The sequence below is a fragment of the Salmo salar genome, chromosome 03 (assembly GCF_965601325.2).
Source record: "Salmo salar chromosome 03, fSalSal1, whole genome shotgun sequence".
Lineage (NCBI taxonomy): Eukaryota > Metazoa > Chordata > Actinopteri > Salmoniformes > Salmonidae > Salmo > Salmo salar.
Genome location: NC_138293.1, coordinates 55,130,546 through 55,158,118, shown reverse-complemented (window position 1 = coordinate 55,158,118; position 27,573 = coordinate 55,130,546). Strand labels below are relative to the sequence as shown.

Sequence of the window (27,573 nt, the reverse complement as noted above, 5' to 3'; positions counted from 1 at the left end):
CCTCAATTAAGTTGGAAAAATAGGATGATCGAGCAGCAGTGAGGGCTCTTCGATACTGCACGGTACTGTCTTTCCAAGCTAGTCGGAAGACTTCCAGTTTGGTGTGGCGCCATTTCCGTTCCAATTTTCTGGAAGCTTGCTTCAGAGCTCGTGTATTTTCTGTATACCAGGGAGCTAGTTTCTTATGACAGATGTTTTTAGTTTTTAGGGGTGCAACTGCATCTATGGTATTGCGCAAGGTTAAATTGAGTTCCTCGGTTAGGTGGTTAACTGATTTTTGTCCTCTGACGTCCTTGGGTAGGCAGAGGCAGTCTGGAAGGGCATCAAGGAATCTTTGGGTTGTCTGAGAATTTATAGCACGACTTTTAATGCTCCTTGGTTGGGGTCTGAGCAGATTATTTGTTGCAATTGCAAACGTAATAAAATGGTGGTCCGATAGTCCAGGATTATGAGGAAAAACATTAAGATCCACAACATTTATTCCATGGGACAAAACTAGGTCCAGAGTATGACTGTGGCAGTGAGTAGGTCCAGAGACATGTTGGACAAAACCCACTGAGTCGATGATGGCTCCGAAAGCCTTTTGGAGTGGGTCTGTGGACTTTTCCATGTGAATGTTAAAGTCACCAAAAATTTGAATATTATCTGCTATGACTACAAGATCCGATAGGAATTCAGGGAACTCAGTTAGGAACACTGCATATGGCCCAGGAGGCCTGTAAACAGTAGCTATAAAAAGTGAGTGAGTAGGCTGCATAGATTTCATGACTAGAAGCTCAAAAGACGAAAACGTAATTGTTTTTTTTTTGTAAATTGAAATTTGCTATCGTAAATGTTAGCAACACCTCCGCCTTTGCCGGATCCACGGGGGGTATGGTCACTAGTGTAACCAGGGGGTGAGGCCTCATTTAACACAGTAAATTCATCAGGCTTAAGCCATGTTTCAGTCAGGCCAATCACATCAAGATTATTATCCGTGATTAGTTCATTGACTATAACTGCCTTGGAAGTGAGGGATCTAACATTAAGTAACCCAATTTTGAGATGTGAGGTATCACAATCTCTTTCAATAATGGCAGGAATGGAGGAGGTCTTTATACTAGTGAGATTGCTAAAGCGAACACCGCCATTTTTAATTTTGCCCAACCTAGATCGAGGCACAGACACGGTCTCAATGGGGAAAGCTGAGCTGACTACGCTGACTGTGCTAGTGGCAGACTCCACTAAGCTGGCAGGCTGGCTAACAGCCTGCTGCCTGGCCTGCACCCTATTTCATTGTGGAGCTAGAGGAGTTAGAGCCCTGTCTATGTTCGTAGATAGGATGAGAGCACCCCTCCAGCTAGGATGGAGTCCGTCACTCCTCAACAGGCCAGGCTTGGTCCTGTTTGTGGGTGAGTCCCAGAAAGAGGGCCAATTATCTACAAATTCTATCTTTTGGGAGGGGCAGAAAACAGTTTTCAACCAGCGATTGAGTTGTGAGACTCTGCTGTGTGTGTGTACTGTCATTGTGTGTGTGTAGCCGCTGTTTGTGTGTGAATGGAAGCAATGAGTGTGGAATCTCTTGACATTGGAGTGTGTGACGACCAGGGGCCAAACATTATCAAAGGACTGTATTGTTAACCATCATGGCTCTCTCTCTCTCTCTCTCTCTCTCTATGGAAAACATGTTAACATTGCCAAAGCAAGTGACGTAGATAATATACAAAAGTGAAATAAACAATAAAAATGAACAGTAAACATTACACACAGAAGTTCCAAAAGAATAAAGACATTACAAATGTCATATTATGTATATATACAGCGTTGCAACGATGTGCAAATGGTTGAAGGGGAAAAAATAAGCATAAATATGTGTTGTATTTACAATGGTGTTTGTTCTTCACTGGTTGACCTTTTCTTGAGGCAACAGGTCACACATCTTGCTGCTGTGATGGCAAACTGTGGTATTTCACCCAGTAGATTTGGGAGTTTATCAAGATCGGGTTTCTAATTCTTTCTGGATCTGTGTAATCTGAGGGAAATATGTGTCTGTATTATGGTCCTACATTAGGCAGGAGGTTAGGAAGTGCAGCTCAGTTACCACCTCATTTTGTTGGGCAGTTTGCAAATAGCTTGTCTTCTCTTGAGAGCCAGGTCTGCCTACGGTGGCCTTTCTCAATAGCAAGGCTATGCTCACTGAGTCTCTCGCTCTCTCGCGCTCTGTCTGCCTGCTCTCTCTCTGTCTGTCTGTCTGCCTGCTGTCTCTCTCTCTTTGCTGTGTGACACCCAGGGGCCAAGCATTATCAAAGGACTGTATTATTAACCATCATGCCATCCTCATCCTGTCACATACATCGCTCTCTCTCTCTGTGGTTAGTTACAGTATTCTCTTGGCTGGGCTGGGAATTATTCACTGCTTCCGTGGCCAGAGGGCCCGCCACTATGTGTGTGTACTGTCATTGTGTGTGTGTGTATGGAAGCAATGGGTGTGGAATCTGTGGACATTGGGGTGTGTGTGTGCGTGTGTGTGGAGGTCAATTGTTTGATATTTCCTGCTAAGTCTGATCTCAGTCTCAAAGGCATCAATGATTAGTGAATAACTACACTGAACCAAAATATAAACGCAACATGTCAAGTGTTGGTCCCATGTTTCATGAGCTGAAATAAAATATGCAGTTTTGTCATACAACACAATGCCACAGATGTCTCAAGTTTTGAGGGAGCGTGCAGTTGGCCTGCTGACTCCACCAGAGCTTTGGCCAGAGAATTGAATATCCATTTCTCTACCATAAGTCGCTTCCAATGTCGTTTCAGAGAATTTGACAGTATGTCCAACCCGCTTCACAACCGCAGACACGTGTATGGCGTCATGTGGGGTTATGGTATAGGCAGGCATAAGCTATGGACAATGAACACAATTGCATTTTATCGATGGCAGTTAGAATTCATAGAAATACCAGTCGTGAAATCTATAGATCAGGGCCTAACAGATTTACTTCAATTGACCGATTTCCTCGTATGAACTGTAACTCATTAAAATCAGTGAAATTCTTGCATGTTGAGTTTTATTTTTCTTCAGTATACAAACCTTTTTCTTTACATCTTTTTAAATACAGAAACTCCAACAAATACAACCACGTTACCCACCATAAATTACAGTAAGCATCTCTCTCTATTTTGTCATACAATGATGTACCTTTTTTATTCAAAATCTGAATTCAAAATCTTGATCAAATAATATTTTAGGTGAAAGTCGATATTTTTTCTGACATTTGTTTTAGAAACATCATCGATCCTGCCCAAAACGTCATCATCAACACCACCACCACCACCATCATCATTAACATCGTTAACAATATCAAACAGCGACAACATGGGTAGGACACTTTGCAATGTTTCCTTAATCCTTTAATGATTATTAGAGCTCAGTTAGTGTGAAGAATGTCTGACATTGTGCCAGCCAAGTTAAAACCTCCGCTTATCTCTTCTCAGATTTTGAATCCAAATGAATAATGTGGCGCATTATGACATGATATTATTGCTTTCCTTTTTTTCTAGAGTCACAAGAGCAGCGATTACAAAGTAAGTGTTTTAGCCTTGTTTATAGATACGCTACATTACCAAAAGAATGTGGACACCTGCTCGTCGAACACCCCCCATATATATATATAATAGATCTAACGAGAGATACTGTAGATAGATACTGAGATACTGTAGATAGTATACATTTATAGTATCTATCTACAGTATCTATTGTGAGCGGACCAAGTCATTTGGTGTCACTCTAAAGTGGAAAGGTGGAATAAACGAGTCCAGAGTAGGTCTTCTTGATTCAACACAGTTCTCTATTGAGGGATTTCTGACAATACAAACACTCCAACACAGTCAATGAGAATCTCCAAAGGAACAACATACATCTTCTTTAGATGACACAGGATCACATTACGATTACCTTCAAACTATAACAACAATCACATATTCGTCACCGTCTTAATGGATCTTCTTGGATAGCACCTCTCTCCCCGTAGCCATTCTCCAGAGATAGTTTATCTTCCTCCTTTCTTGCTGGTTTCATCCGCTCTCTTGTAGGGGAAAGAGAATATCTCATTAGTACCGTCCGCTGTGCTTAATTGACTCGTTACCTTGTCTCACATGCCTTGTTGGGCTACTATCCGTGAGCCCAGCCTGCCCTCTGGTGGTCCTTCCACACTATCTACAGTATCTTAGATACTATAGATATATACTAAGATACTGTAGATAGATACGAAGGTACTATAGATAGATACTGTAGATAGATACTGTAGATAGATACTGTAGATGGATACTAAGATACTGTAGATAGATACTGTAGATGGATACTAAGGTACAGTAGGTACAGTGCATTCAGAAAGTATTCAGACCCTTTACTCAGTACTTTGTTGAAGCACTTTTGGCAGAGATTACAGCCTTGTGTCTTCTTGAGTATAACGTTAGAAGCTTGGCACACCTGTATTTGGGGAGTTTCTCCCATTCTTCTCTGCAGATCCTCTCAAGCTCTGTCAGGTTGGATGGGGAGCGTCACTGCACAGCTATTTTCAGGTCTCTCCGGTGATGTTTGATCAGGTTCAGGTCCTTCGCCCCAGTCTGAGGTCCTGAACACCGGGAGCAGGTTTTCATCAAGGATCTCTCTGTACTTTGCTCCGTTCATCTTTCCCTCGATCCTGACTAGTCTCCCAGTCCCGGTCGCTGAAAACCATCCCCGCAGCATGATGCTGTGGGGATGGTGCCAGGTTTTCTCCAGATGTGATGCATTCAGGCCAAAGAGTTGAATCTTGGTTTCATCAGACCAGAGAATCATGTTTCTCATGGTCTGAGAGTCTTTAGGTGCCTTTTGGCAAACTCCAAGCAGGCTGTCATGTGCCATTAGCTGAGGAGTGGCTTCCGTCTGGCCAATCTACCATAAAGGCCTGATAGGTGGAGTGCTGCAGAGATGGTTGTCCATCTGGAAGGTTCTCCCATCTCCACCGAGGAACCCTGGAGCTCTGTCAGAATGACCATCGGGTTTTTTGTCACCTCGCTGACCAAGCCCTTCTACCCCGATTGCTCATTTTGGCCAAGCGGCCAGCTCTAGGAAGAGTCTTGGTGGTTCCAAACTTCTTCCATTTAAGAATGATGGAGGCAACTGTGTTCTTGGGCACCTTCAATGATGCAGAAATGTTTTGGCACCCTTCCCCAGATCTGTGCCTCGACACAATCCTGTCTCAGAGCTCTACGGACAATTCCTTCGACCGCATGGCTTTTGCTCTGACATACACTGTCAACTGTGGGACCTTATATGGACAGGTGTGTGCCTTTCCAAATTATGTCCAATCAATTGAATTTACCGCAGGTGGACTCCAATCAAGTTGCATAAACATCTCAAGGATGATCAATGGAAACAGGATGCACCGGAGCTCAATTACGAGTCTCATAGCAAAGGGTCTGAATATTTTCCGAATGCACTGTACATACTAAGATAGTATAAATAGATAGATACTGTATACTCATCTCTCTCCTCATTGCTCTCTCCTAGGGAAGGTCATATCAGTCAGTACGTTGTTAGCTATCTCTCTGATAGCTAATGTCCTCCTCTTGGGTGTTGTCATCTTGCGGACCCGGGGGAGACGCCAGCATGAGGGCATGGTAAGTGTGGTGTGTGTGTGTGTGTGTGTGTGTGTGTGTGTGTGTGTGTGTGTGTGTGCGCGTGCATGAGTGTGTGCTTTCTGTGGCTAAAGTGCTTCTTGTATTTTTCAGCCTCCTGCAATGTCTGAACTGACAGTATTGAACGAAGTAGAGGTACATCATCTGATGCAGGTAATATTCTCAGAATGCTACGGATCGATGACTTAGAGCACTATTCAATCGAACCCAAGAGCGTTTGGATTTGCATGTAGTCAACAAAGTCTCTCTCTGTCACTCTCTCTCTCTCAGAACGACAACGGAGGTTCTCTGCAGTACTAACCCCGTTCAGAGGAATAATCCATCTCTCTTCCGTCTGCCACCATTTTCCCCAAGCTTTACCAGACAACAATGGACAAATATATATCCTGAGCCAAAGAAAAGGAGTCCTGCCTCTCCCTCTCTCACACACACGCTTCACACTTCCTGGGCTGAGGCCACAACTCTTCTTCTCCTGCCACTGCCATTCTGGAGTTACTGTTGCAGACATTAATAAAAGCTCCCCTCCTTGTGTTTTAATGAGGAGAATGGGAGAACTAATAAATGTCCGTCTGTCAAGAGTCTCTAAAAACAAGACTTGGATTAAGGGAACACGGTGGTCTTGAATGTCACCCCCTGCCTTCAGCTGTCCGTTCAGCCCAAAGATAATATGTTCACGTGAATGGGAAGAAAACAGTGAGATGAACAACAAGATGAACCCTTTAGGGGCGTACATTAGAACTAAGATGATCAGATATTGAGTATTACTGTACTTTGCTGAAGTACAGTACTTTACGAACAAAACCTGCATCCATTCCTGACTGTGTTTGGATGATGTGGCTGTGTTACTTGATGGAAGGGGATTTTATGACGCAGTGTGAAAGAAAAATATCAAAGGAGTAAAATCAGTTTAGAAAAAAAAGATGAAAGAAATAAAGTGAAGACCATTTTATGTACAAAGTGTGTATATTTTTAGAGTACCAGTCAAATTTTGGACACACCTACTAATTCAATTTTTTTTTCTTTATTTTTTACTATTTTCTACATTGTAGGTTAATAGTGAAGACATCAGAACTATGAAATAACACATATGGAATCATGTAGTACCCAAATAAGTGTTAACCAAATCAAAATATGTTTTATATTTGAGATTCTTCAAAGTAGCCAGCCTTTACCTTGATGACAGCTTTGCACAGTCTTGGCATTCTCTCAACCAGCTCCATGAGGAATGGTTTTCCAACAGTCTTGAAGGAGATCTCACATATGCTGAGCACTTGTTGGCTGCTTTTCCTTCACTCTGCGGTCCAACTCATCCCAAACCATCTGAATTGGGTTGAGGTCGGTGATTGTGGAGGCCAGGTCATCTGATGCAATAATAGACAGATTTCCACCGGTCTATTGTCCATTGTTCGTGTTTCTTGGCCCAAGCAAGTCTCTTCTTATTGGTGTCCTTTAGTAGGTGTTTCTTTGCAGCAATTCGACCATGAAGGCCTGATTCACGTAGTCTCCTCTGAACAGTTGATGTTGAGATGTGTCTGTTACTTGAACTCTGTGAAGCATTTATTTGGACTGCAATCTGAGGTGCAGTTAACTCTAACTTATCCTCTGCAGAAGAGGTAACTCTGGGTCTTCCTTTCCTGTGGCGGTCCTTATGAGAGCCAGTTTCATCATAGAGCTGATGGTTTTTGCGACTGCACTTAAAGAAACTTTAAAAGTTCTTGAAATGTTCCACATTGACTGACCTTCATGTCTTAAAGTAATGATGGACTGTCGTTTCTCTTTGCTAATTTGAGCAATTTATGTACCAAATAGGGCTATCATCTGTATACCACCCCTACCTTGTCACAACACAACTGATTGTCTCAAACATGCTAAGAAGGAAAGAAATTCCACAAATTAACTTTTAACAAGGCACACCTTTTAATTGAAATTCATTCCAGGTGACTACCTCATAGCTGGTTGTGAGAGAATGCCAAGAGTGTGCAAAGCTGTCATTAAGGCAAAGGTTGACTACTTTGAAGAATCTCAAATATAAAATGCATTTTGATTTGTTTAACCCTTTTTTGGTTACTACATTTATTTCATATGTGTTATTTCATAGTTTTGATGTCTTCAAGATTATTCTACAATGTAGAAAATAGTAAAAGTAAAGAAAAACCCTTGAATGAGTATGTGTGTCCAAACTTTTGACTGGTACTGTAAAAACACTACCGTTCAAAAGTTTGGGGTCACTTAGAAATGTCCTTATTTTCCATGAAACGATACATGAAATGAGTTGCAAAATGAATAGGAAATATAGTCAAGATGTTGACAAGGTTATAAATAATGATGTTTCATTGAAATAATAATTGTGTCCTTTGCTTTCATCAAAGAACCCTCCATTTGCAGCAATTACAGCCTTGCAGACCTTTGGCATTCTAGTTGTTAATTTGTTGAGGTAATCTGAAGAGATTTCACCCCATGCTTCCTGAAGCAACTCCCACAAGTTGGATTGGCTTGATGGGCACTTCTTACATACCATATGGCCAAGCTGCTCCCACAACAGCTCAATAGGGTTGAGATCCGGTGACTGTGCTTTGAGTCATTGAAATTGGCTCCAATTAAGCGCCGTCCACAGGGTATAGCATGGCGTTGCAAAATGTAGTGATAGCTTTCCTTCTTCAAGATCCCTTTTACCCTGTACAAATCTCCCACTTTACCACCACCAAAGCACCCCCAGACCATCACATTGCCTCCACCATACTTGACAGGTGACGTCAAGCACTCCTCCAGCATCTTTTCATTTTTTCTGCGTCTCACGAATGTTCTTCTTTGGGATCCGAACACCTCATACTTAGATTCGTCTGTCCATAATACTTGTTTTCAATCTTCCTCTGTCCAGTGTCTGTGTTATTTTGTCCATCTTAATCTTTTATTTTTATTGGCCAGTCTGAGATATGTCTTTTTCTTTGCAACTCTGCCTAGAAAGCCAGCATCCCGGAGTCGCCTCTTCATTTTTGACGTTGAGACTAGTGTTTTGTAGGTGATATTTAATGAAGCTGCCGATTGAGGACTTGGGAGGCATCTGTTTCTCAAACTAGACACTATAATATACTTGTCCTCTTGCTCAGTTGTGCACCGGGGCCTCCTATTCTGGTTAGAGACAGTTTGCGCTGTTCTGTGAAGGGAGTAGTACACAGTGTTGTACGGGATCTTCAGTTTGTTGGCAATTTCTCATGGAAATGGAATAGCTTTCATTTCTCAGAACAAGAATAGACTGATGAGTTTCAGAAGAAAGTTCTTTGTTTCTGCACATTTTGAGCCTGAAATCGAACCCACAAATACTGATGCTCCAGATACTCAACTAGCCTAAAGGCCAGTGTTATTGCTTCTTTAATCAGAACAACAGTTTTCAGCTGTGCTAACATAATTGCAAAAAGGTTTTCTAATGATCAATTAGCCTTTTAAAATGATAAACACAATGTGCCATTGGAACACAGATGGTTGCTGATAATGGACCTCTGTACGCCTATGTAGATATTCCACTACAAATCAGCCATTCCCAGCTACAATAGTCATTTACAACATTAACAATGTCTACACTGTATTTCTGATCAATTTGAAGTTATTTTAATGGACAAAAACAAGGACATTTCTAAGTGACCCCAAACTTTTGAACGGTAGTGTGTATATATATATACTTTTTTTCTATTTAACTATTTGCTTTGATATATGCACTTTGTGAAACGCATTACTAGCAACATAAAACGTTTGTACCATGTCTATGTGTTGCAGAGACTGTACAGAGTGTGTGTGTGAACACTGTTTAAATGGCCTATGTTTTCTTTTGGAGCAGTGAGAGAGGCTGTTTTTTCCTTATCAGTGTTATCCCAAGACATATTTTTATAGGCGGGACTCAAAAGCCCCAACAATTGTTTATTTGAAAGGGGAAGTTATTGTTGTGCTGTATGCAATTTGTAAAGAATCTCTACATCTAATAAGCTTGTTAATAAGTATTTTATACACAGGATTTGTTTAACATACTTTCTGGTCTGGTTTGCCTGACACAGATTAAGTCTAATCCAAGACTAAACATTTACTTCCATGGATATTCTCCATTGAGCATGCTTTTTACTCCAGGACTAGGCTTAGAGCTATATTCAACCTTGTCCAAATGAAAACCATGACCTTCTTTTTAAATCTATTTCTACTTTTTCTTTGCTTGATCTCCAAGTGGAGGCTATTCCATAGACAAATGCCTGTATAGAAAAACGTGCTCCTCGCAGTACTGTTTACTCTTGGGATTTTACAAGATGTAACACTAGCTCTGGTATTGTAACTGTGTTGGTTATAGACCATATCAATGTGGTTTTTCATATAATTTAGGGCACAATATTTTAAGATGTCAAACACGCCCACCTCCCTTTGGAACCAAGCCATCCGCATATCACGGAGAAACCACTGAGTTCTATGTTCATAGATTGAGCCAGCCAAGTTTCTGCAAGGCAAATAATATAGCAGATTTTCTGATAGGAGACTCTCGAACAAAGCTCTCTATTGAGTGACTGGACATTTGCCAATAAAACGGAGGAGAGTGCCAGTCGATTTCCACTTTTCTCTCTATGCGTATTCCGACCTTAAATTTAAGCATGAGAATTCACCTGCTATTCGTTTTGGGTGGCGATCGAATTAATGAAGTTGTGACGGAGGTGTATCCACAGATATGCCGTATTCCGACTTTTATTTAATACCCTAATAATTCCACCACCTTTACGCGCGAGGAAACCATGAGTAAGGTCTAGTGAACCTACTGGTTCCAAGTGGAACGTTATTTTTTCTGATAGAAATAACACCGTTCTCCATGCACTGTAATTTACAACTTGATAAGAGCTAGGTAAATGAGTAATCCTTTTGAATAAGGGAATTGTACATAGAAATTACACTTGTTTTCGATCTATTTTACATGATTATCGCTGGAGACAAACTGAAGGATATAACGTTTTGAATCCGATGTTTATTTGTGTATCAGCTCATAAACCATGTGCCATGGAATCGTTAAATCGAAAATCTCTTCCCAAGTATTTACAACCTGTATAGCACAGCTGTACATTTTTTGGTCCTTAAATGAAGCTAGTATAGTTTTTTATTTATCACAATTTTCTTTAACCAGTTTTGGTCTTTAACGCCGTTTCCTCTTTCATTTTTGCTGAAATGCTGAAATTAGTTGGTTGTACTTTTGGATAGGACAGACATTTCCATATATTTTGTTAGCTGCATGTTTGACATAACTCAAACTGTCCTATTCATGATATAATATACAAAGTTGATAACGTTTTTTTATATTTTATTATTTTTAAATCAATTATTATATTTGAGTTTAACCATAATATCTGTTGTAATATTTGTTCTGTTCTGTTTTCTGGTGGCTTAAACAGAAATTGCAACCAATTAAAAAAAAAAAAAAAAAAAAATAAAATAGCAATTTGGAGATGATTTCATTTTCAAATAACCGAAAGTGAGAGGTTGTAATCTGAATAAAGGGAAAAAGCCATTGTTACCAATTTGCTAGAGAACCAGTTTGGATTTATGTATTGCTTTTGTATGACTGCAGCCTTTATTGAGAGGTCTAATGCTGAATATTTAATCATTTCTGCCCTCCAAATTCATATTCATTATATAAATAGGACTGTTTAATTTTGTCTGGTTTGCCATTCCAAATCAAATTGAATATTTTTGGTTCATATACATTTTTTTTTAAAACAAGTCGTTAGGTGTAGGCAGGGCCATAAGCAAGGAGGTGACCTTGGATATGACTAAAGAGTTAATCAGGGTGAATTTTCCGAGTATCAGGGAAATTATACCAAATATGTCCACTTCAACATCAGACCATTTTAATTGGTAAACTACACGGTAATTTAAAAGTTGTATTTTTTTGTGATCCAATATGTAATATAGTACATACCTCTCTGGATTACAGTAGTTCAGTTGTAATCCAGAGAGGTTAGAAAAATCATCTAGATCCTCTATGAGGCTGTGGAGGGATTAAAATTGTGGATTTAAAAGAAAATATGAATCAGTAGTGTATATATATATTATCTCCAATGTATTGTCAATGCAAAAAAAAAAAAAAATAAATAAATCTGATTAGGGTGAATAATATCCGACAATACCGTTTTAATTCTATGCGCTATGCATTTTGCTAGAATTTTTGCATCACAACACTGAAGTGTAAGGGGACTCCAATTTTTTAAATGGACTGGATCTTTATATTTACCATCTAGGTCCTGTTTCAATAATAGTGAAATCAGACCTTCTTGTTGGGTATTAGATAGTCTACTATTTTTATAGGAGTGGTTAAAAAAAATGCTAATATCGGTCCTCAGAGTACATAAAAAAAGGTTTGATATACCTCAACTGGTATGCCATCCAGCCCTGGAGTTTTCACAGACTTAAAGGCTTTCATTGCATCAAGAAGTTCCTCCTCCATAATTTGGTCTTCACATGAGCCTTTCAGTACAGATGTTAATTTTACATTATTAAAAGAAAAAAATCCTTACAATTAACTTTGGTTAGTGGAGATGGAGACTGAAACGAAACAGTGTTCCTAGGCCGTCATTGAAAATAAGTTCAACGACTGCCAGAAGGTAAAATAAAAATAAAATATGCTTATAGTACATTACTTCCTCTTTTAAAATATTGTTGGGTGACTGATCTGTACCTTGACGCAATCCTGTATCTGAGCTCTATGGACAATTTCGTCGACCTCATGGCTTGGTTTTTGCTCTGACATGCACTGTCAACTGTGGGACCTTATATAGACAGGTGTGTGCCTTTCCAAATAATGTCCAATCAATTGAATTTACCACAGGTGGACGCTAATCAAGTTGTAGAAACATCTCAAGGATGATCAATGGAAACAGGATGCACCTGAGCTCAATTTCAAGTCTCATAGCAAAGGGTCTGAATACTTATGTAAATAAGGTATTTCTGTTTTGTATTTTTTATAAATTAGCAAAAGTTCCTACAAACCTGTTTTTGCATTGTCATTATGGGGTATTGTGTGTAGATTGATGAGGGGGGAAAAACTATTTAATCCATTTTAGAATAAGGCTGTAACGTCACAAAATGTACGATGATGATTGGGTGTCCATATAGCTGTACCATGATATTTGCACTGCTACTGACTAAACCTCCAATTGTTCTCCACTACCTCCTAAAACGTGCCAGTCCCAGTGACTGGCATACCAGCACTGTCCACCTAGATCCTAGGGTCTTTGAGAGATTGGGACCCATCCTTTGAAAAGTGCACACAGTGCCACCTACAGAACAGAAGCAGATCAACAGCCAAAAGCATTTCCAAGTCCCTCACCTTGGATATACTGTATACAGTTATTCCCCCCCAAAAAATATATATTACAAATTCTTGGTTATCTTAATTTATTTCCACATTTAACCTCTCTAGGGTCGGCAGAACGAAATCGTCCCACCTACTCAACAGCCAGTTGAATCCCGTGGCGCGTTATTCAAATACCTTAGAAATGCTATTACTTCAATTTCTCAAACATATGACTATTTTACACCATTTTAAAAGACAAGACTCTCGTTAATCTAACCACACTGTCCGATTTCAAAAAGGCTTTACAACGAAAGAAAAACATTAGATTATGTCAGCAGAGTACCCAGCCAGAAATAATCAGACACCCATTTTTCAAGCTAGCATACAATGTCACATAAACCCAAACCACAGCTAAATGCAGCACTAACCTTTGATGATCTTCATCAGATGACAACCCTAGGACATTATGTTATACAATACATGCATGTTTTGTTCAATCAAGTTCATATTTATATCAAAAACCAGCTTTTTACATTAGCATGTGACGTTCAGAACTAGCATACCACCCGCAAACTTCCGGTGAATTTACTAAATTACTCACGATAAACGTTCACAAAAAACATAACAATTATTTTAAGAATTATAGATACAGAACTCCTCTATGCACTCGCTATGTGCGATTTTAAAATAGCTTTTCGGTGAAAGCACATTTTGCAATATTCTAAGTAGATAGTCCGGCATCACAGGGCTAGCTATTTAGACACCCACCAAGTTTAGCCCTGACCAAAGTCAGATTTACTATAAGAAAAATGTTATTACCTTTGCTGTTCTTCGTCAGAATGCACTCCCAGGACTTCTACTTCAATAACAAATGTTGGTTTGGTTCAAAATAATCCATAGTTATGTTCAAATATCCTCTGTTTTGTTTGTGCGTTCAAGACACTATCCGAATGGTAAAGAAGGGTGACGCGCACAACGCATTTCGTGACAAAAAATGTCTAAATATTCCATTACCGTACTTCAAAGCATGTCAACCGCTGTTTAAAATCAATTTTTATGCCATTTTTCTCGTAAAAAAGCGATAATATTCCGACCGGGAAAGCGTGTTTAGGTTCAAAGAGAGAGAAAATAAAAACATGGGGTCTACTCGTGCACGCGCCTCCGTCCCATTGTCCTCTGATAGAGCACTTACCAAAAGCGCTAATGTTTTTCAGCCAGTGGCTGGAATTACATCATTCAGCTTTTTCCCGCCTTCTGAGAGCCTATGGGAGCCGTAGGAAGTGTCACGTTACAGCAAAGATCCTCAGTTTTCAATAAACAGAGCCAAGAAGAACAAGAACTTGTCAGACAGGTCACTTCCTGTAAGGAATCTTCTCAGGTTGCCTGCCATATGAGTTCTGTTATACTCACAGACACCATTCAAACAGTTTTAGAAACTTTAGGGTGTTTTCTATCCAAAGCCAATAATTATATGCATATTCTAGTTTCTGGGCAGTAGTAATAACTAGATTAAATCGGGTACGTTTTTTATCCAGCCGTGCAAATACTGCCCCCTACCCCCAACAGGTTAACAAATAATACGTGTAATAATGTAGGCACTTCCTACTAAGGAATATAACCTATAACCAGGACTGACATTTGTTGCAGGAGATTTCTGCTTGAGTGTAAATGATTCAATAATTCTACCCTGAATTTAGGGATAGGGTCTATATAGCCTGTAGAATGAGTAACTAAAGGGTTAAGCAAAAATCTCAGGAGATTGACTAGAATGAGAGAGGAATTGGGGGCTGTGTGTTTAAGTAAACATTAAGACCTGTTAAACTGTGGTTGACCTGACTTAGCTTGAACCCTCTAGATTTCCCTAATCTCAAAACTGTCGGCTGGGTAAGAATTTATGGTGTTGAGAGTTCTGGGGAAGAACAATGAACTCTCCTTAGTGTTAGTGTGTAATGTGTGTACGTAAATGAGGAGCCTGGTATATAATAGATGTTTTGTGTATGAACTGCAGAACGTTCTCTGAATAAACTGTACGAACCTTTTGCAGAAAGCTGAGTCCTTGCCTAATTATTATTAATCCAGTGTTTTACAAACCTTGGGGATTAGTCAAGGCTTATTGATTGGTAATTAATAGCATTGGGATCCAAAAATTCCCGTATCAACATTACAAAAATAAAATTTTCGTCAAGCAAACAATTATTGGGATTCATCCTATACTGTCCCTAACATCATTACTCCATGGCAACAGATGTGGGATACCTACACGCACTCTCCCAACCCCTCTTCTACAAACAACCACAAGCTCAGATGTTAAACAGTTGTTCCAACCCTGAGCCCAACTCAAGAGAAGACTTGATGTGTGAATGTGTATACCAGTGGCGACCCATCATTCAGGGCAGGTGGGGCTGAGCTAATAAAGCTGCAAACAAACATGGTCTCTTTTTTTGCTTTCTTGAGTACGGCAGTTCCAAAATGCAGGTGTTTCAACCTAACTCAGTTCTTTCTGTGGTGGTGGGGCATTCCAGCAACCAGCAGAAAATACAGAGCCTAGAGGTTGGTAATGTTCTCTAGTTAAGCCGTGATTGGCTCAGTGTTCTGTCACTCATGGGGACACTACTGTACGTCACCACAAAATCTACAAGGGAAAGCTCAAACATTCAAGCCCCTTGGGTGCTGCCATAGAGTTACATTAGAAGTGCCCATCCAAGAAGGCTCAAGGCCATTGGCCACAGATAAAATGACGTCAAATCATGTTATATCTACTGTAGCTTTGATTGTACTGATCATGTCAAAGTCATACTTTCAAAATCTTAGCTAGCAAGCTAGACAATCAGTTATCATCATGAATCAAGTCGACAATCTATTGGCAAATCCTTTTCAATCCTTGTCATATGAAGAGAAATTATAGATAAAACGTGTCGGTGCTCATCGGCCATTGGACATAAACATTACACAACAAGTTGGAAATCACAAATTCAACAACGAGTGGTTTGAAAGGAATCAGTAGCTAACTGCAAGCGTTGGAAAGCAATCACTAGCCTGCTATTCAGTGGAGAGGGTGTGTGGTCCAAGTCTGGGTTTAAGGGTCTTTTTTCCAATCTTAAAAGGATAAAGATTTGCATGCAACACCATTGGCCAGAGAATGTTGAGTACATTGGCCATGCTGTCAATCCAGCATTTCACTTCTGCCATTTTCAAAACAACTGGAAACTCGGAACTGAGAAATCTCAGACTTCAGTGAGTTCAAGACAACTGGGAACTCTGAAAAAAACTAGCTACATTTTGAATGATCATCCAACTCGGAATTCCATGTCGGAATCTCTGGCCTTTTTCTAGAGCTCTGACCTGAAGATCATTGGCGTCATGATTGGACCTTGTTTTTTTCAGAGTTCCCAGTTGTCTTGAAAGCACCATAAATCCAGAGAATGGCAGAATTTGATGACAAAGTTTGATGACAAAATTTGCCCACAAGAAGGACCAATACGCCACCGTCCTGTTAAAGTGAGCACAGCACAACAAGGTGAGTCCAAAAATATATTGTATGCTGCTGCGTAAATGATGTAATATGCCAGGGAGATATGTATACTGTAGCTAAGAAAGTAATGCTAAGTGTATGTTGTGTAGGAAGCTGTTAGTGGATGCCTACCCATGGGATACTGCAGCTAGTGTTGCCAGGTGGGGGGTACTCCACCGAAATTCCCACCAGCTAGGTATGACTTCAAGGTTCTCATTAGCAGCTTTGAGAGATTCCATTTATATTATGCTCACCCATCCAGGGGCTTTGGCTTTGTTGGATCAACCCTGCCAGGCAGACTAAGACTCTTGAGGGGGCGGTGCTGCTTTAGTGGGTCTCTGGTCGCATTTATCTTTCTGTCTTGGCTGCGTATAGGCTAATTGCAGTAGGCCTATCAAACAGATAAGGACTTTTCCTTAATGTGTGGGTCACTCAGATGGGTGTCTAGGATATAGGGTTGTCTTATAGACTACCCCGCCATTCTGTTTCCTATTTCTATCATGTTATATATTATCCACTATCAGTATTGACAATCAGTAGGCCTAATAACCACACATATTCAACTGCCAATTTACTCTTAGTTCCCTTCAGTTGGTACAGCCTACATTATCATTCCATTTATTTACAAGGTTTAATTTACCTTCATTTGCTTCCCCTGTAAACATTGTCATGACCATGGGGTTGTTGCTGAGGATCATTAAAAATAGTTGATAATATACACTAAGTGTACAAAACATTAGGAACACCTTTCCATCATGTAGTCTGACCAGGTTAATCCAGGTGAAAGCAATGATCCTTTATTGATGTCACTTGTTAAATCCACTTAAATCAGTGTAGATGAAGGGGAGGAGACAGGTTAAAGAAGGATGCTTAATCCTTGAGACAAATTGAGACTTGGATTGTGTATGTGTGCCATTCAGAGGGTGAATGGGCAAGATTGGTGCACCGGTTTGAGTGTGACAAGAACTGCAATGCTGCCGAGTTTTTCATGCTTAACAGTTTCCCGTGTATATCAAGAATGGTACACCACACAAAGGACATCCAGCCAACTTGTGACAACTGTGGGAAACATTGGAGTCAACACTGGACTTTTGAACTGAAAATGTAGATTGACTTTTGAACTGTAAATTGGATTGGGAACAGGATTATGTGCTTGATGATTTAGGCCAGGGGTATGTGCTTGATGATAAGATTATTCCCCACAATTCTCATAAGATTTTCTTGCTAATTTCAGGAGCTACAGCTTTCCTATCTAAGGTCAAACGTTAAAAGCTCTCAAACTGGTAATGTTCCCAAATCACCAATGTCCATCTCAAGTGAATCAAGAAATCTGTGGACTTTTAATTTGAAAAAAATATGGCATCAAAACAAACGTTTTATTAGATTTTTTTTTACAACATCATATGGTACAGTAACATTTGAACAAATGAAAAAGCTCAAACATCCTCAACCACACAAACAACTACAAGCAAACAACAATTCAAGTCATTGTTGCCTCAATCATACATTCACTCCTCCCTTCCTTTGCTCAAAGTTAAAGATCAAATGGAATGGCCACAAAAACATTTACCGTTTGTCCTCAATCTCTAGCTTCATTTGAGAGCCAAAGTCAAAATCATTTGACAAAGCCAACATAGTTACTTGGTTGTAATACTATGTCTTGCTCTAACTGTGCTATTCAAATTTGGTTGAACTGTGTTCTTTCTGACTCAAGAAAGTGTGGAGCGCAAAGTGCAACATTTATTGTGTTTGTGGGTAATGGGGAAAAGATAGATAATAATAGTTAAATTAATGTATTTCCACTATATGACAGACTTACAACCTAGAGTTGAAGTTTACATACACTTAGGTTGGAGTCATTAAAACTCGTTTTTCAACCACTCCACCTATTTCTTGTTAACAAACTATATTTTTGGCAAGTCAGTTTGTCTACTTTGTGTATGACACAAGTCATTTTTGCAACAATTGTTTACAGACAGATTATTTCACTTATAATTGTCATGGCTGTCGTAGGAATGAGAGGACCAAGGTGCAGCGTGTGTGTCGTTCCACATTTTATTTAATCTGTGAAACTTTGCAATACATAAATAAAATGAATAAACAAAACAAACACTGCCGCAGAGGAGAAACTAACACTACTCAAAAATAATCACCCACAAAACACAGGAAGAAAAACCCCTACTTAAGTATGATCTCCAATTAGAGACAACGAGGACCAGCTGCCTCTAATTGGAGACCATCCCAAACAAACCAACATAGAAATACAAAAACTAGAACCCAAGAACATAGAAATATAACACATAGAATAAACCCCCCTGTCACACCCTGACCTACTCTACCATAGAAAATAACAGCTTACTAAGGTCAGGACGTGACAATAATTCACTGCATCACAATTCCAGTGGGTCAGAAGTTTACATGCACTAAGTTGACAGTGACTTTAAACAGCTTGGAAAATTCCAGAAAATGATGTCATGGCTTTAGAAGCTTCTGATTGACTCAAATGATGTCAATTAGCCTATTGGAGGTGTACCTGGGGATGTATTTAAAGGCCTACCTTCAACGCAGTGTCTCTTTGCTTGACATCATGGGAAAATCAAAAGAACTCAGCCAAGACCTCAGAGAAAAAAATTGTAGACCTCCACAAGTCTTGTTCATCCTTGGGAGCAATTTCCAAACGCCTGAAGGGCCACATTCATCTGTACAAACAATAGTACACAAGTATAAACACCATGGGTGTCACGGTTGTCGTCTGGAATGGAGGACCAAAACGCAGCAGGAATGTGGATGCTCATCTTATCATTTATTTTAAATAAAGAGAACACCAAAAACAACAAAACGAAGAACACACGAACAACAAAACAGTCTTGTCAGGCTCACACAGGCAAAACAAGAAACCACCTCCCACAAATCACAAACACACCCTAATATATAGGACTCTCAGTCAAAGGCAACTAGACAACCCCTGCCTCCAATTGAGAGTCCACACCCCAATGAACTAAACATAGAAACAGACTAACTAGAAAGAACATAGAAATAGACTAACATAGAGCAGTGACCAAAAAACCCAGAAATAATAAATCAAACACCCTACTACATAAACCATCACCGCGAAACACAAACAAAATACCCTCTGCCACGTCCTGACCAAACTACAATAGCAAATAATCTTATTACTGGTCAGGACGTGACAATGGGACCACGCAGCCGTCATACCGCTCAGGAAGGAGACGCGTTCTGTCTCCTAGAGATGAATGTACTTTGGTGTGAAAAGTGCAAATGAATCCCAGAACAACAGCAAAGGACCTTGTGAAGATGCTGGAGGAAACAGGTACCAAAGTATCTATATCCACAGTAAAACGAGTCCTATATCGACATAACCTGAAAGGCCGCTCAGCAAGGAAGGAGCCACTGCTCCAAAACCGCCATAAAGAAGCCAGACTACGGTTTGAAATCTGTCTGTCTGTCTGTCTCTCTCTCTTTGCTCTCTCTCTGTCTCGTTCTCTGGTTAGTTACAATATTCTCTTGGCTGGGCTGGGAATTCTTCACTGCTTCCATGGCCAGAGGGCCCGCCACTATGTGTGTGTACTGTCATTGTGTGTGTGTGTAGCCGCTGTGTGTGTGTGTATGGAAGCAATGGGTGTGGAATCTGTAGACATTGGGGAGTGTGTGTGTGTGTGTGTGTGTGTGTGTGTGTGTGTGTGACACCCAGGGGCCAAGCATTATCAAAGGACTGTATTATTAACCATCATGCCATCCTCATCCTGTCACATACATCTCTCTCTCTCTGTGGTTAGTTACAGTATTCTCTTGGCTGGGCTGGGAATTATTCACTGCTTCCGTGGCCAGAGGGCCCGCCACTATGTGTGTGTACTGTCATTGTGTGTGTGTGTGTGTGTGTGTGTGTGTGTATGGAAGCAATGGGTGTGGAATCTGTGGACATTGGGGGGTGTGTGTGCGTGTGTGTGGAGGTCAATTGTTTGATATTTCCTGCTAAGTCTGATCTCAGTCTCAAAGGCATCAATGATTAGTGAATAACTACACTGAACCAAAATATAAACGCAACATGTCAAGTGTTGGTCCCATGTTTCATGAGCTGAAATAAAATATGCAGTTTTGTCATACAACACAATGCCACAGATGTCTCAAGTTTTGAGGGAGCGTGCAGTTGGCCTGCTGACTCCACCAGAGCTTTGGCCAGAGAGTTGAATATCCATTTCTCTACCATAAGTCAATGTCGTTTCAGAGAATTTGACAGTATGTCCAACCCGCTTCACAACCGCAGACAAGTGTATGGCGTCATGTGGGGTTATGGTATAGGCAGGCATAAGCTATGGACAATGAACACAATTGCATTTTATCGATGGCAATTAGAATGCATAGAAATACCAGTCGTGAAATCTATAGATCAGGGCCTAACAGATTTATTTCAATTGACTGATTTCCTCGTATGAACTGTAACTCATTAAAATCAGTGAAATTCTTGCATGTTGCGTTTTATTTTTCTTCAGTATACAAACCTTTTTCTTTACATCTTTTTAAATACAGAAACTCCAACAAATACAACCACGTTACCCACCATAAATTACAGTAAGCATCTCTCTCTATTTTGTCATACAATGATGTACATTTTTATTCAAAATCTGAATTCAAAATCTTGATCAAATAATATTTTAGGTGAAAGTCGATATTTTTTCTGACATTTGTTTTAGAAACATCATCGATCCTGCCCAAAGCGTCATCATCAACACCACCACCACCACCATCATCATTAACATCGTTAACAATATCAAACAGCGACATGGGTAGGACACTTTGCAATGTTTCCTTAATCCTTTAATGATTATTAGAGCTCAGTTAGTGTGAAGAATGTCTGACATTGTGCCAGCCAAGTTAAAACCTCCGCTTATCTCTTCTCAGATTTTGAATCCAAATGAATAATGTGGCGCATTATGACATTATATTATTGCTTTCCTTTTTTTCTAGAGTCACAAGAGCAGCGATTACAAAGTAAGTGTTTTAGCCTTGTTTATAGATACGCTACATTACCAAAAGTATGTGGACACCTGCTCATCGAACACCCCCCCCCCCCCCCCATATACACCCCCTCATATATATATAGTATAGTTCTAACGAGAGATACTGTAGATACTATAGATATATACTAAGATACTGTAGATAGATACGAAGGTACTGTAGATAGATACTGTAGATAGATACTGTAGATGGATACTAAGGTACAGTAGGTACAGTGCATTCAGAAAGTATTCAGACCCTTTACTCAGTACTTTGTTGAAGCACTTTTGGCAGAGATTACAGCCTTGTGTCTTCTTGGGTATAACGTTACAAGCTTGGCACACCTGTATTTGGGGAGTTTCTCCCATTCTTCTCTGCAGATCCTCTCAAGCTCTGTCAGGTTGGATGGGGAGCGTCGCTGCACAGCTATTTTCAGGTCTCTCCGGTGATGTTTGATCAGGTTCAGGTCCTTCGCCCCAGTCTGAGGTCCTGAACACCGGGAGCAGGTTTTCATCAAGGATCTCTCTGTACTTTGCTCCGTTCATCTTTCCCTCGATCCTGACTAGTCTCCCAGTCCCGGTCGCTGAAAACCATCCCCGCAGCATGATGCTGTGGGGATGGTGCCAGGTTTCCTCCAGATGTGATGCATTCAGGCCAAAGAGTTGAATCTTGGTTTCATCAGACCAGAGAATCATGTTTCTCATGGTCTGAGAGTCTTTAGGTGCCTTTTGGCAAACTCCAAGCAGGCTGTCATGTGCCATTAGCTGAGGAGTGGCTTCCGTCTGGCCAATCTACCATAAAGGCCTGATAGGTGGAGTGCTGCAGAGATGGTTGTCCATCTGGAAGGTTCTCCCATCTCCACCGAGGAACCCTGGAGCTCTGTCAGAATGACCATCGGGTTCTTGGTCACCTCGCTGACCAAGGCCCTTCTCCCCCGATCGCTCATTTTGGCCAAGCGGCCAGCTCTAGGAAGAGTCTTGGTGGTTCCAAACTTCTTCCATTTAAGAATGATGGAGGCAACTGTGTTCTTGGGCACCTTCAATGATGCAGAAATGTTTTGGCACCCTTCCCCAGATCTATGCCTCGACACAATCCTGTCTCAGAGCTCTACGGACAATTCCTTCGACCGCATGGCTTTTGCTCTGACATACACTGTCAACTGTGGGACCTTATAGACACACCGGTCTATATATACACACACACACCTTTCCAAATTATGTCCAATCAATTGAATTTACCGCAGGTGGACTCCAATCAAGTTGCATAAACATCTCAAGGATGATCAATGGAAACAGGATGCACCGGAGCTCAATTACGAGTCTCATAGCAAAGGGTCTGAATATTTTCCGAATGCACTGTACATACTAAGATACTATAAATAGATAGATAGATACTGTATACTCATCTCTCTCCTCATTGCTCTCTCCTAGGGAAGGTCATATCAGTCAGTACGTTGTTAGCTATCTCTCTGATAGCTAATGTCCTCCTCTTGGGTGTTGTCATCTTGCGGACCCGGGGGAGACGCCAGCATGAGGGCGTGGTAAGTGTGGTGTGTGTGTGTGTGTGTGTGTGCGCGTGCATGAGTGTGTGCTTTCTGTGGCTAAAGTGCTTCTTGTATTTTTCAGTCTCCTGCAATGTCTGAACTGACAGTATTGAACGAAGTAGAGGTACATCATCTGATGCAGGTAATATTCTCAGAATGCTACGGATCGATGACTTAGAGCACTATTCAATCGAACCCAAGAGCGTTTGGATTTGCATGTAGTCAACAAAGTCTCTCTCTGTCACTCTCTCTCTCTCAGAACGACAACGGAGGTTCTCTGCAGTACTAACCCCGTTCAGAGGAATAATCCATCTCTCTTCCGTCTGCCACCATTTTCCCCAAGCTTTACCAGACAACAACGGACAAATATATATCCTGAGCCAAAGAAAAGGAGTCCTGCCTCTCCCTCTCTCACACACGCTTCACACTTCCTGGGCTGAGGCCACAACTCTTCTTCTCCTGCCACTGCCATTCTGGAGTTACTGTTGCAGACATGAATAAAAGCTCCCCTCCTTGTGTTTTAATGAGGAGAATGGGAGAACTAATAAATGTCCGTCTGTCAAGAGTCTCTAAAAACAAGACTTGGATTAAGGGAACACTGTGGTCTTGAATGTCACCCCCTGCCTTCAGCTGTCCGTTCAGCCCAAAGATAATATGTTCACGTGAATGGGAAGAAAACAGTGAGATGAACAACAAGATGAACCCTTTAGGGGCGTACATTAGAACTAAGATGATCCGATATTGAGTATTACTGTACTTTGCTGAAGTACAGTACTTTACGAACAAAACCTGCATCCATTCCTGACTGTGTTTGGATGATGTGGCTGTGTTACTTGATGGAAGGGGATTTTATGACGCAGAGTGAAAGAAAAATATCAAAGGAGTAAAATCAGTTTAGAAAAAAAGATGAAAGAAGACCATTTTATGTACAAAGTGTGTATATATTTAGAGTACCAGTCAAATTTTGGACACACCTACTAATTCAATTTTTTTTCTTTATTTTTACTATTTTCTACATTGTAGGTTAATAGTGAAGACATCAGAACTATGAAGGGGAGGAGACAGGTTAAAGAAGGATGCTTAATCCTTGAGACAAATTGAGACTTGGATTGTGTATGTGTGCCATTCAGAGGGTGAATGGGCAAGATTGGTGCACCGGTTTGAGTGTGACAAGAACTGCAATGCTGCTGAGTTTTTCATGCTTAACAGTTTCCCGTGTATATCAAGAATGGTACACCACACAAAGGACATCCAGCCAACTTGTGACAACTGTGGGAAACATTGGAGTCAACACTGGACTTTTGAACTGAAAATGTAGATTGACTTTTGAACTGTAAATTCGATTGCGAACAGGATTATGTGCTTGATGATTTAGGCCAGGGGTATGTGCTTGATGATAAGATTATTCCCCACAATTCTCATCAGATTTTCTTGCTCATTTCAGGAGCTACAGCTTTCCTATCTAAGGTCAAACGTTAAAAGCTCTCAAACTGGTAATGTTCCCAAATCACCAATGTCCATCTCAAGTGAATCAAGAAATCTGTGGACTTTTAATTAGAAAAAAAATCTGGCATCAAAACAAACGTTTTATTAGATTTTTTTTTACAACATCATATGGTACAGTAACATTTGAACAAATGAAAAAGCTCAAACATCCTCAACCACACAAACAACTACAAGCAAACAACAATTCAAGTCATTGTTGCCTCAATCATACATTCACTCCTCCCTTCCTTTGCTCAAAGTTAAAGATCAAATGGAATGGCCACAAAAACATTTACCGTTTGTCCTCAATCTCTAGCTTCATTTGAGAGCCAAAGTCAAAATCATTTGACAAAGCCAACATAGTATTACAACCAAGTAACTATGTCTTGCTCTAACTGTGCTATTCAAATTTGGTTGAACTGTGTTCTTTCTGACTCAAGAAAGTGTGGAGCGCAAAGTGCAACATTTATTGTGTTTGTGGGTAATGGGGAAAAGATAGATAATAATAGTTCAATTAATGTATTTCCACTATATGACAGACTTACAACCTAGAGTTGAAGTTTACATACACTTAGGTTGGAGTCATTAAAACTCGTTTTTCAACCACTCCACAAATATCTTGTTAACAACCTATATTTTTGGCAAGTTAGTTTGTCTACTTTGTGCATGACACAAGTCATTTTTGCAACAATTGTTTACAGACAGATTATTTCACTTCTAATTGTCACGGCTGTCGTAGGAATGAGAGGACCAAGGTGCAGCGTGTGTGTCGTTCCACATTTTATTTAATCTGTGAAACTTTGCAATACATAAATAAAATGAATAAACAAAACAAACCCTGACGCAGAGGAGAAACTAACACTACTCAAAAAATAATCACCCACAAAACCCAGGAAGAAAAACCCCTACTTAAGTATGATCTCCAATTAGAGACAACGAGGACCAGCTGCCTCTAATTGGAGACCATCCCAAACAAACCAACATAGAAATACAAAAACTAGAACCTAAGAACATAGAAATAGAACACATAGAATAAACCCCCCTGTCACACCCTGACCTACTCTACCATAGAAAATAACAGCTTACTAAGGTCAGGACGTGACAATAATTCACTGTATCACAATTCCAGTGGGTCAGAAGTTTACATGCACTAAGTTGACTGTGACTTTAAACAGCTTGGAAAATTCCAGAAAATTATGTCATGGCTTTAGAAGCTTCTGATAGGCTAATTGACATCATTTGAGTCAATTGGAGGTGTACCTGGGGATGTATTTAAAGGCCTACCTTCAACGCAGTGTCTCTTTGCTTAACATCATGGGAAAATCACAGGTACAGAGATTAACGTACTTTGGTGTGAAAAGTGCAAATCAATCCCAGAACAACAGCAAAGGACCTTGTGAAGATGCTGAAGGAAACGGGTACAAAAGTATCTATATCCACAGTAAAACAAGTCCTATATCAACGTAACCTGAAAGGCCGCTCAGCAAGGAAGAAGCCACTGCTCCAAACCGCCTTAAAGAAGCCAGACTACGGTTTGCAACTGCGCATGGTGACAAAGATCGTACTTTTTGGAGAAATGTCCTCTGATCAGATGACAAAAATAGAACTGTTTGGCCATAATGACCATTGTTATGTTTGGAGGAAAAAGGGGGAGGCTTGCAAGTCGAAAAACACTGTCCCAACCGTGAAGCACGGGGGTGGCAGCATCATGTTGTGGGGGTACTTTGCTGCAGGAGGGACTGGTGCACTTCACAAAATAGATGGCATCATGAGGTAGGAAAATGATGTGTATATATATTGAAGCAATATCTCAATACATCAGTCAGGAAGTTAACGCTTGGTTGCAAATGGGTCTTCCAAATGGACAATGACCAAGCATACTTCCAAAGTTGTGGAAAAATGGCTTAAGGACAACAAAGTCAAGATATTGGAGTGGCCATCACAAAGCCCTGACCTCAATCCTATAGAAAATTTGTGGGCAGATCTGAAAAAGCGTGTGCAAGCAAGGAGGCCTACAAACCTGACTCAGTTACACCAGCTCTGTCAGGAGGAATGGGCCAAAATTCACCCAACTTATTGTGGGACGCTTGTGGAAGGCTTCCCAAAACGTTTGACCCAAGTTCAACAATTTAAAGGCAATGCTACCAAGTACTAATTGAGTGTATGTAAACTTCTGAACCACTGGGAATGTGATGACATAAAACCTGAAATAAATCATTCTCTCTACTACTATTCTGACATTCACATTCTTAAAATAAAGTGGTGATCCTAACTGACCTAAAACAGGGAATCATTTTTACTAAGATTAAATGTCAGGAATTGTGAAACTGAGTTTAAATGTATTTGGCTAAGGTGTGTGTTAACTTCCGACTTCAACTGTATATGGAATATACAAAACATTAAGAGCCAGCTTCCCGGACACAGACAAAGCCTAGTCCTAGACTAAAAAGCATTTTAATGGAAAATACTAGGCTTAATTTGTGTCCAGCCCTAAAACAATTATGTGAATGGGTGGGTGGTAGTTGCAGGATCTATATAGAGAACTAACCATAGTTAAGTAAAGTAATTAAGTAGGGCTTGTCCAAGCCAAAATGGCCCATAGGCTCCTGCGCAATCTCCAGATTATATAGTGTAAATCAGCTTGATGTACAAGTAGACCACCTCCTGGACAGGACACTAGTCTATTGCAGGACCTTACCCCTAATCCATCTCATTAAAGGGATAGTGCAACATTTTACAAAGGGACATATTGGTTTCTTTACCCTGTAAGCAGTCATTGCTTTGATTTTATTTACCTGGCTTTTTAGCATTTCTGGCACAAATGTGAACAACATAAGCATCTTCGTTCTTCATGTCCAAATCATCTCCAAGTAAGAGCGACAAAATTCATTTTGATATACTTTAGGAAGATGATTTGGATATGAAGCTTGAAAATGCTAATGTTGTTCCCATTGACTTGCATTGGATTTGTGCAACAAATGTTACAAAATTAGCATTTGAAACAGTGTCTAAGTAAACAAAAACAAAGGACTGATTGCTGTCATACCT

The 27,573-nt window shown here is 40.3% G+C and overlaps 1 protein-coding gene across 3 annotated transcripts in view; it reads left to right on the top strand.

Moving 5' to 3' along the window:
• The window catches only part of LOC106600943 (uncharacterized), a 54,055-nt gene extending 30,116 nt beyond the window's left edge, over nucleotides 1-23,939 (top strand). For 2 of the 3 annotated variants that reach the window (XM_014192745.3, XM_014192744.3), the window contains exons 9-14: nucleotides 3,096-3,137; nucleotides 3,261-3,356; nucleotides 3,538-3,561; nucleotides 5,531-5,640; nucleotides 5,752-5,811; nucleotides 5,929-9,664. In XM_014192745.3, the coding sequence (XP_014048220.3) occupies nucleotides 3,096-3,137; nucleotides 3,261-3,356; nucleotides 3,538-3,561; nucleotides 5,531-5,640; nucleotides 5,752-5,811; nucleotides 5,929-5,958 (362 nt within the window). In that variant the 3' untranslated portion in view covers nucleotides 5,959-9,664. Of the gene's footprint in view, nucleotides 1-3,095; nucleotides 3,138-3,260; nucleotides 3,357-3,537; nucleotides 3,562-5,530; nucleotides 5,641-5,751; nucleotides 5,812-5,928; nucleotides 9,665-21,029; nucleotides 21,072-21,193; nucleotides 21,287-21,467; nucleotides 21,492-22,927; nucleotides 23,038-23,122; nucleotides 23,183-23,299 lie in introns of those variants that run through there. The other variant, XM_082973599.1, reaches the window with a different exon arrangement.
• The last annotated feature ends 3,634 nt before the right edge of the window (nucleotides 23,940-27,573 follow it).